Below are 9798 nucleotides of genomic sequence, written 5' to 3'. Positions count from 1 at the left end.
TCTCAGGGATAACCGCTGGAGCCCGGGCTTGCCCGTCCTCGTTCAGATGAAGCCGCACTCAGAGGGGTTCGCTGAAACCCCCAGGTAGGCTGGGTTTAACTAAACTGACCAACGGATGAGCCGGACTTGGGCATCAAACACTTTTGGTCTCTCGTGCTTGCTTCAAAGCAAGACCGATTATCGTTGTTGTTGAATGAAGGCATTTTTGTTTCCCAGTCCCCCTCCAGCTTGTCCAAACACAGAGGCGCGTTCCTGAGCTCGGCTTTGCTGTCAGAATACGAGGGTTTTGCAAAGAACTAACGAATAGCTGAACTGGCTGCCATTGCTGGATTTGGGGCAGACATTTGGCATACCTTGTAAATAGGTAGAGAGCATTTGTAGCATTAAAACCACGTTGTTTTCCTATTGTACACTTTTTTCTTTTTTGTCCGATATAGTATATATCGCCAGTTATGTTAATGTGTTTGTTGGAGGTACAGCGGTTTTATCTAGCAGATTATCTGATCTCGGGGGACTGGTCTCAGCTCGCATTTTTTGGGGGGAGGAACTGTGAGCAGGAAAAACATGGTTTTATTTGATCTCTGCACCTGCAAAACCAACTTCATGATAATTTTGAGGCCTCGTGCGACTTGTCGGGGCTTCAGAGTGACGGTGTGCCCGGCCGCGCCCCCGCCCGCCGCCAGGCGGCGCTGCCGCGCGGCGCGGGGCATCCCCCGGCTCGGTGGTGCGGCCCGGAAGCGGCGGGCGCACGCGGGCGGAAGGGGCGGGGCGGCGGCGGCCCGCACGCGTGTCCGCGGCCCCGCGTCTCCCCAGCCCTCCCGCCCGTGTCCGGGCCCCCGTTCTGCGGGTTGTCTCTGGGACTGGGCTCGGTGTGTTCCCCGTGCCCGTGGGGTGACGCGGGGCCGCTGAGGCCGTGCCGCCTCCCGTGGGCAGCCCGCCGGTGCCAGCGCCGCCTCTCCCCGCGTGGAAAGGCCGTCGGGGCACCCATGGAGCAGGCGCTCCGGGCCGGTGCCCGCGGGGCCGTGGGGCTGTCACCCGCGACCCGCTGCTGGCGGGGGCCGAGGTTCCGCTCCACGCGGGAGGCGCAGCCGCCGCCCTTCGCAGCCGCGGGTGGGGATGAGGAAGGGCCGCCCCGAGGCGGGGATGGCGGCCGGTTGCCGCCACGGGCCCTCCCGGGGCTTTCTGGGCTGAGCGTGTCCCGTGGGGGCCCGGCCCCGCAGAGCCGGCCCTTCCCGCGGCACGGGCACCCCGGGGGGGCCGCCCCGCCCAGCAGCCGGCCCGGGAACCCACGGGCGAGTGGCGTCTCGAAGCGGCTGGAGCGAAAACCTGCGCCCGTGGCCAGGAGCAAGGGCTCGGAGCTGCTGTTCGGGGTGGCGCCGTGCGCGCTGGCCCTGGCGCGGGCCCGCAGGGGCCTGTTCCGCCTGTTCCTGCAGCCGAGCAGCGGCGCCCGGCGCCCGGTGACCGGCGAGCTCGCCCTGCAGGCCGCGGCGCGGGGGGTCCCGGTGCAGCGGGCGCGCAGGAGGGAGCTGGACGCGCTGTGCAGAGGCCACGTCCACCAGGGAGTGTGTTTGGAGGCCACTCCTCTCCGCTTCAGGAGTTTGGAGGAGGCGGAAAAGCCCGATGTGGGGGATGAAGAGAGGCCGAAGGCACCGCTGGTTTGGCTGGTGCTGGAGCAGATCCAGGATCCCATGAACCTGGGGGCTCTGCTGCGCTCTGCCTACTTCTTGGGGGTGGACAGAGTGGTGACCAGCCAGAGGAACAGGTACGGGGCTGCTCCTTCAGCTTTTCTCTTTCCTGCTGCCTCCCAAAGAGCTTTCCAGCCTGCGTTGCTCAGCAGCCGCTTCAGAGGGCTTGCGAGGGCTGAGCTGGGCTCGCTGCTGCGTGGCGTTCAGTCCGCGGGGAGGCCGTGGGCCGTGGTGTTCCAGGCTGGCAAGGAATCTCCCCGGGTGCCTTTTGTTTTAGCCCACTTTGTGTTTTCGTTGCCTGTTTGTGCGCAAAACTGCTCTACCCTCTTTCCTGGGTTAATTTCTGAGCCCTCCTATTCTCCATAGGAAAACAGAAAATACACATAGTGAGTGAGATCTTCAGTGGGCTAATTGGCATTGGGTGGTACCAGCAAGAGAGAAAAATACAGCAACAAACATACTCCTGGATTTCCTTTTTTGCTCTCATACAACACTTTTCCTTTCTTTTTTATCCTTGCAGCTGCCCCTTGACACCGACAGTCAGCAAAGCTAGCTCTGGAGTTATGGAAGTCTTCGATGTCTACAGCACAGATGATCTCTGCAGCTTTTTGAAGGTACAATGATCAATGCTTTTTGTTTTCCTTTTCCGTTCAAGAAACCTCAAATATTGCACGTATTGAACAACAGCGAAGAGGTACAGGAAGAGGACTCTGTTATTTGCAGTGTCCTGTGCTCCTGCTCTGCATTCCTGTTTGCTGCCGGTGGTCTGTGCTGTGAGACCAGCTCTGACAGGTGCGCACCCCCAGTCCCCTTCCATCGCATGGGGTGACAGGGCTGAGTTGTGGGTCTTTTTTTCTGGAAGGTGGCGAGAGCAGGATAACGCTGTGTGTGTATCTGAGCTCGGTAAGCCAGGGTCTGTGTCCCTTTCTCTCCAGGAGGATGGGGTCTGTGTCCCTTTCCCTCCAGGAGGATGGGGTCTGTGTCCCTTTCCCTCCAGGAGGATGGGGTCTGTGTCCCTTTCCCTCCAGGAGGATGGGGTCTGTGTCCCTTTCCCTCCAGGAGGATGGGGTCTGTGTCCCTTTCCCTCCAGGAGGATGGGGTCTGTGTCCCTTTCTCTCCAGGAGGATGGGGTCTGTGTCCCTTTCTCTCCAGGAGGATGGGGTCTGTGTCCCTTTCTCTCCAGGAGGATGGGGTCTGTGTCCCTTTCCCTCCAGGAGGATGGGGTCTGTGTCCCTTTCCCTCCAGGAGGATGGGGTCTGTGTCCCTTTCCCTCCAGGAGGATGGGGTCTGTGTCCCTTTCTGTCCGTGGGGACTGGCGCAGCCTGCAGCAGATCTCACCCAGCGTGTGGCCGAGGCAGCATCCCGGCGCCCAGGCACACGGTGGCAGCATTGGGCAGCCTTTGGAGCAGAGACAGCAGGGCTGGTGCCAGCTGCTGGGAATCCTTTCACGCTCTACCCGTGCAGTGAAGCGAGATAGGGCTCTTTGCAGAACGTGCTGCAAAAGGAAAAAAAGGAATCCGCATGGAGAAACATGATTTAAACTGAAACCCAGGGATGTTGCTTTGAATCGACAGTGTGTCCATCACCTGGGTAGCAGCGTGTGACCGCGCTGGCTCCTTGTGGTGGTTCCCTGTGCCCTGGGTGGGTTGTGACCGTCTGAGTGCCCTGTGCCCAAGGAGCACAGAGCTGCAGGTCTCCTCTGCCTTCCCTCTTCATGTGGGGTCCCCCAGACCCGGGGAGCAGCAGGGTGGGAGGGCAGGGGCTGCAGATCCGCAGGAGAACGGGGGTAGGCAGGGTCACTGTGTGTCTGTGTCCCTTTGAGGACAACCGTCATGGTCTGGTGTGAGTGCGAGGAGGCTGAGTGGAGATAAACCTGGCTCTTGGTGCTGGAAAACCCTTGTCCAGCTGTACAGTCAGTCTGTGGCAGCTGGAGCTCTGGATGATGGTGAAATGAAAGGTAGATAAAAGACATTGATATTTAATTGAAACAGCTGGAAGAATCACTTTGTTACTCTAAAGCCTGAATTATTAACATTTTGAGCCATTGCAGCGGTTCATTTAATTGGACCTGGATTCACTGGCCTAACCCTTGGCGTTGCCTGGCTGGTGTAAATTTGATATAAGGTAATACAAAAAGTGCCGTTTTCACAGGAAATGAAGCTGGCAAGAAGCAGCAGTTCTTTTATTGTTAAAATGGATTTCCAAGACAAATAATTAAGGCTCTTTATGCCAGGGTGTGGGAGGGAAGGCTGGTTCTCTGAGCGTTGAGTGCCCGGCCTTTTGTACGAGCTGAATTTTGGCATCTGGATTGGAAAATGTGCACTTGTGTTTGAAAACATTACTGGGGGCTTCTGATGGCTGAGCCTGCACTTGAGAATTTGCACTGCCCTGCTCTGTGGATTAGCCTTATGCTAATTTGTTTAACACTACTCTTTTTGTATGCTTTCCTGGCAAAAACCTTCCTAGAACTGTTGCATGGGGGAAAAAAAGGGCAACTTTTCAGTTGCTGTTTGTTTGCTTGCTGAACTGGAATAAACACCAGAAGGAAAATTGCTTTTTTTTTTTCATAAGTCAAGGTTTGTGTGCTGGTATGAGAGGACTTTGGTGGTAAAAATTCAAGGGATGTTACAAAACCCTAGGAAAACCAGTCAGCTGAACTGAAAACATTAAAAAAAAAAGTTTGCATGTGTGACTTATTTTCTTTTTAAGCTTGAAAAGTAGGCAATTTTTTAACATTTATTTCCTTTCCCTTTCTAGGCTAAAAGTGCAGAAGGCTGGGAAGTCATCGGAACGGTGAGCAAGCCTGAGGATGTGGAAAATGTTCCTGTCATCAGCTGCTTGGAATTTCGGTGGAATAAACCCGTTATTCTAGTAATAGGTATTTCAACTGGCAGAGCTTGGGGCTTGGTGCAAGTGTGTGTGTGAGGGAATGATCAGGGTGATGTTGCACTCCAAAGCTAATCGCAGGTCTGTCGTGTTACATCTCGCTTTGGTCTGGAAAAGTAAAGCTGAGCAAGAAGCACCAGAATGATCTGGCTGCAAATGAAATGGGGACCCAGAAGAAGAGGGGGAGCTGAGGAGCCTCCCAGTAGGAGCTGCAGGAGCAAACCAGTCTGTGCAGATGAAATGGGCGTTCAGGAGCTGCGGAGGGTCTGGATGGCAGTTTGTAGGGGCAGGACAGGCTCAGCACAGCCACAGTGTGTTGATTTGAGTTTAATCCCATCCTAGAGCCCTGAACTTGGTTTTTCTGTGTTGGCAAACCTCAAACCTGCGTGAGAGACCCAGGGGGTGCGTGTTTGCTCTTGCTGCGCTGAGGCTGCAATGCTGAGCTGTGCCGCATCTTTGCTCCATCATCTTTCCTCTTAAAAAATAAAAACAGGACTGTCTCTGTGCGCTGTTTGAGCAGCGGGTGCTGCTTTCCTGAGCACCCAAACTGGGCGATTCCTCCAGAGCTCTCTGCTTCTGCCCTCTCTTTGCGTAGAGGATGCTTGTGAAGGATGCTGTCTTTTGTAGGCAGTTTGGGGTTGTGCAGCCTCCCAGGAGGTGAAGAGAAGGGGAATAATGGCCTCGTGGCAGCTAGAGAAAGAAATTCAGGCCCCCCTGTGTGGCCATGCCTCAGCCCCTGCTTTGTGTCACCTGGCACAAGAGCTGGTTTGAGCATTTACACTTGGAAGTAGCGTCGTGCTGGCCACGAGCCATCAAGGGGCTGTAATCCTGCCCCGTGCTGCGGTTTCCTTGGCTCAGAAGACGTTCCTTTAATTAAAATGTTTATTGAACTCCTAGAAATACTGACAAGACAACGCTGCAAATCTGGCATCTCTACAAGATGTGTGGAGCTATATCATAGAGGTAGCAGGGAGGCTGGCAGTGCAGCTGATGGACCACAAAGAAATGCATCCCAGAAACGACAACAGCACCAGGAGAAAGGAAGGGGGTGAAAGTGGCAGTGGTGTCGTTACCTTGACTTATGAGAGATTTCTCCAGGAAAAAGTCCAAATATCCTTTTGTCAAGGGAGATTGGAGGCAGATTGGTAGACGCATGAGGAGAGCTCCCGGACCTTGCAGCAGTAATCATTTCAACTCTCTGCTGAGCACTAACTCTTCGCTGAAAAGAAAATTGAACATTACAGTCGTCTGATGCTGGGGTTGTTTGAAGAAATGTCCTACATCTGAATATGGAGCGTACCTGTGCTGCAAACAGAGAGCAGCAGAAATAATTTAGCATGGTAGTGAGCTTCCTAGCATTACAGAGATTGTCTTGTAACTTGAGCATTTGCAGATGTGAATTCACCCTCCTGACATCCTTGCCAGCTTGGCAGAGTGATTTGGAGAGTCCAGTGTCACATCTGTGCTGGAGTTGTTGCCAAAGGTGACAGGCAGGCTGGCTGTCCTGAGGACCTTGTGCGAACAGGAACGGATGGGGAGCGCTTAGGTGTCTGAGCAAGAGGAGTTTCTGGGTAATTTGTTCTTACACCTCCAGGTTTTAGCTTGGGGTTTAAGAAACGGTTTTATCAAGATGCTCATTGTGCATATTCCTCTTCTGCCTGGACTTGAGCTCCTCGCACTGGGAACTGCAGTTACAGTGACGCTAATTGTAAACAGGGCAGGAAACTTGTTTTATCATTTCAGCCAAGCTCTGACTCTGAATTTTGAGGCCTGTCGTTGAGGGACAAAGCTGATAGATCGAAGTCAAACAAGTGGGAAGTGTTTTGTTCACCAGTATAAACTAGGATTTAATCTCATTCAGTCGATACTCCCTCCCATGTGTCGCCCTGTGCAAGTCTTTTTGCCCTGAATTTATGGTTCCTAATTATTTTAAGCAGCTGGTGCCATAAAAAGCTTTGTAAAAGCTGGAAGCAAAATTGCTGCCTTTATTAGGAATCATAAGACCCCTGTCAGGGAGGGGAGGGGATTGTTCCGGGAGCCCTTGCACCTCTGGCAATAGCTGCTGTCCCAGTTGGAGAGTCCCAGGAGAGCGTGGTTTGAGAGACTCAGGACACAAATGTCACTGTAAGTTGTAAAACTTTTCTGTGTTGAGTCAGGAAAAAGTAGGATAATTTCTTTTTTTCTGAAAGCATCCCTAGAGAGCCACAGTCCAGCGATGAAGAGGCAGGCCGGGCCGTGGGGGCCTGGCTTCGATTCCTCGTGTCACCCAGGCTTCCCCTGTGACCCTGGACAACTGCACCGCTGGCTTACAGCAGCAGGAAAACAATGGTTAGGGTGGGATTTTGGTTTTCTGAAGGTTCCTTTACCCCAGCCAGAGGATGCTTTTGCCTTTATGGCTTATTTCATGTGGGAAGGTGATGCAAGATACATTACCCAAAGCATTCTTTTCCTTACAGAGTGCATCTTGCTGGTTAGATCAGGCCAGAAAAGCATGAGCCTGTCTTTGACACGAGCGGGGTGTTCTTGCAGCCCTGTAGCTGTCTGCGTAGCTCTAAATAATGAATGTGGAAGAAATCTTTGGGGAGCCGAGCGGGCTGGGAGGTCCGTGGTCTTCTGCATTTTCACTTGTCTGCGCGCAGGATTGTTTAAAGCCTCTCCCTTTCCATTTCCCTTTGTGACAGTGTGAGTCAAACAACTACTAATGACCTGGGATAGATTTCAACTCTGTTTCACCAGTGTATCAGCCCAAACATATCAAGGCTGTTGGATGGTTTAACAACTAATCAATTGAAGCCTCTGGTTAAACTGTCTGCATTCACAAGTTGCACCCAGCTGGTGGTACTGTGTGCTGAAAAGGCAGAACCCGTCACTATCGACAGGGACATGGGATTTGCTGGATCTAGACCAGGCCTGTGGCCCCTTGTCTGCCTCGTCCCCCACCGGCAGCAGCGGCGTACAGGGGGGCTCAGCCTGCACGGCTCTGCTCTGTGCTGTGCACACAGGTCTGTTACACACGTATTCCTCAAAACCACTCCAGATACTGGTGAACAGAGAGAATCACAGAGTCATTTTGGTTCAAAGAGACCCTCAAGATCACTGAGTCCAACCATAACCCACCCCTGGCACTGCCCCATGTCCTAGGAACCTCACCTCCGTCTGTCCAACCCCTCCAGGGATGGTGACTCCACCACTGCCCTGGGCAGCCTGTTCCAATGCCCCACAGCCCTTTGGGGAAGAAATTGTTCCTAATATCGAATCTAAAAGATGTGGGGAGGCTGGAGCAGGCCAGGAAGGAAAGGCCGGTAAGGTCCCTGTCTCACCGTTGGTGGTTCTTGGCTGTTGCTGCGTGGGAGCTGCTGAGGTTGCTGGTGAGCTCAGCGGCAGGGGTGTAGTTGTGACAGAGCATTGGCAAGAACTGTGCTCAGGAGGGGGGGAAAGGGATGTGGCAGCAGCTGCAAGACGACTTGAGTGACGTCTTTGTTCTGCAGGTAGCGAAGGTGACGGACTTTCCCTAGAGACGCAGCTCTTGTGCCATCGGCTGCTGACCATCCCCCCCGGCAGAGCGCTGCACCCCGGCATCGAGTCACTGAACGTCTCTGTTGCTACTGGTAAAAATGGTTCCGATGCACAAAGGCATCATAGTCCAAATTTCGGTATTTAAAAATCAAACATCCAGACCCGCAGAACAATTTTCTTGTGGTTTAAAAAAATCTTTCTTTATTTTTACTTTCCTACAGGTATTCTCCTGCACTCCATCTGCAGCCAAAAGCTGAGGCACGGTGATTGAGTGGTTTTTTTTGTTTGGTGGGAGAAGCTGCTCCCATGGTCCTGAGCTGCATCTCGGCCTGATGCACGATGCCACCAGAACCTTGGTTTAATGCTGAAGTTGGAGACCAGCCTGTGGTAGGTAACACCTCCCACCGGCCCCTCGGAGGAGCATCCGTGAGGAAGGGACACCAACCCGGGTTTTAAAAACAGCCAAATCCTTCAGTTCTTGCAGTGACATACCCAGTGATTGCTGCGAGCTTTGTGCTTGTTGCACGGGGAACTCTGTGCATCGCTAGTGCTGTGGAGAGAATTTGGGCTGGAGGTGAGAGGCAGAATGGACATGAGCTGTTAGAGAACAGCCGTAGCGGGGGAAAACACAGCCCATTGAAATAAAACCTCTGTAAAGATTGGTTGTAGGCTCGGCTCAATCCTTTTTGTGTCATGTATAAATCCAGAATGTGATTAGTCGAACAGGGCGCTTCCTTCGGGTGGGAAGGGGAATCAGGAGCTTGTTCTCTTCTGGTGAAGTTTCCTTTCCACGCTGGGCCTGATCCTCTCGGATGCTGAGCTGCCCCAGCACCACTGTCCTGCTGATGACATGGGAGGAGGTGGCTTCATTTACAAATATCCTGGTTGAAAACCAGGCTGGCTAAATTATTGAGAACCAAATGAATGTTATCACTTAGCACCTTAATTATTTTATTTAGCTACTGTGGCCCTTTGCATAGGATTCCTCATTAACACTTAATTTACAGTGCCCTTTAGGGATAATTTCAAACAATTCAGCTTAGTCTCCCCCCTCCCCCCTTTCCAAATGAACAAGTAAATCACTCGGAGTGACTAATTAGGACTTTTCCTTTGAGCTAAATGAAGTCTGTGGATGTGGAGGTTTTTCAGATGCGTCCCTGGGGGCCCTGGCCGGTGGGTGCTGCAGGGCTGGGGACACCCCAGCGCCCGGGGTGCCTGCCGTGCCTCCATCCCTCCCCGGCTCCAAGACCTCTGTGTGGTGGCCACGGCGGTGTCCCTGGGGCCACGGGTGCCCCTGTGTCCTGCTGGGGGTCCCCACGAGCCCCACCGAAGGTTTGTGCCCGCGTGGCTCGCAGCTGGGATCCTGCACCGCTCCGCAGCCAGAGCTTTTGCTTTTCAAAGGTGTCAATACTCGCTGCTGCGGCTGTGACGGAGAGGGTGCCCGGCACAGCAGCGTGTACCTGGAGCTGCGTCTGCCTTTTGGCCTCTCCTGTGGAAAAGGACAAACCCCAAATTCCCCCTGAACGATGGCTGTAGCAGGACCAGGGCTTTACTGCCCCAGTCTGAAGGCAAAGCTGGTCACTGAATAACCGTGAACTGCTGCATTGCTGGGGCGACGGCTCTTGGACGGGTGTACAGCTCTTGCATTTTGTGAGCTGCGTGTGTCTTTTAATGCAGAAATAAAAAGGCTCAGGGGCAGGGAGCTGCAGGC

The 9798-nt window shown here is 53.6% G+C and overlaps 1 protein-coding gene across 1 annotated transcript; it reads left to right on the top strand.

The window, feature by feature from the left end:
• The first annotated feature begins 766 nt into the window (after positions 1-766).
• On the top strand, positions 767-8755 carry MRM1 (mitochondrial rRNA methyltransferase 1). The gene is made up of 5 exons (XM_065647379.1): positions 767-1762; positions 2206-2299; positions 4443-4563; positions 8060-8179; positions 8309-8755. The coding sequence occupies exons 1-5, from the start codon at positions 987-989 to the stop codon at positions 8356-8358; spliced, it is 1161 nt and encodes a 386-aa protein (XP_065503451.1). The 5' UTR covers positions 767-986; the 3' UTR covers positions 8359-8755.
• Positions 8756-9798: the final 1043 nt, after the last annotated feature.

This window comes from Caloenas nicobarica, chromosome 17, assembly GCF_036013445.1.
Source record: "Caloenas nicobarica isolate bCalNic1 chromosome 17, bCalNic1.hap1, whole genome shotgun sequence".
Taxonomy (NCBI): Eukaryota; Metazoa; Chordata; class Aves; order Columbiformes; family Columbidae; genus Caloenas; species Caloenas nicobarica.
The sequence above is the reverse complement of the archived record's forward strand: the minus strand, read 5'-3'. Positions and strand labels throughout refer to the sequence as shown.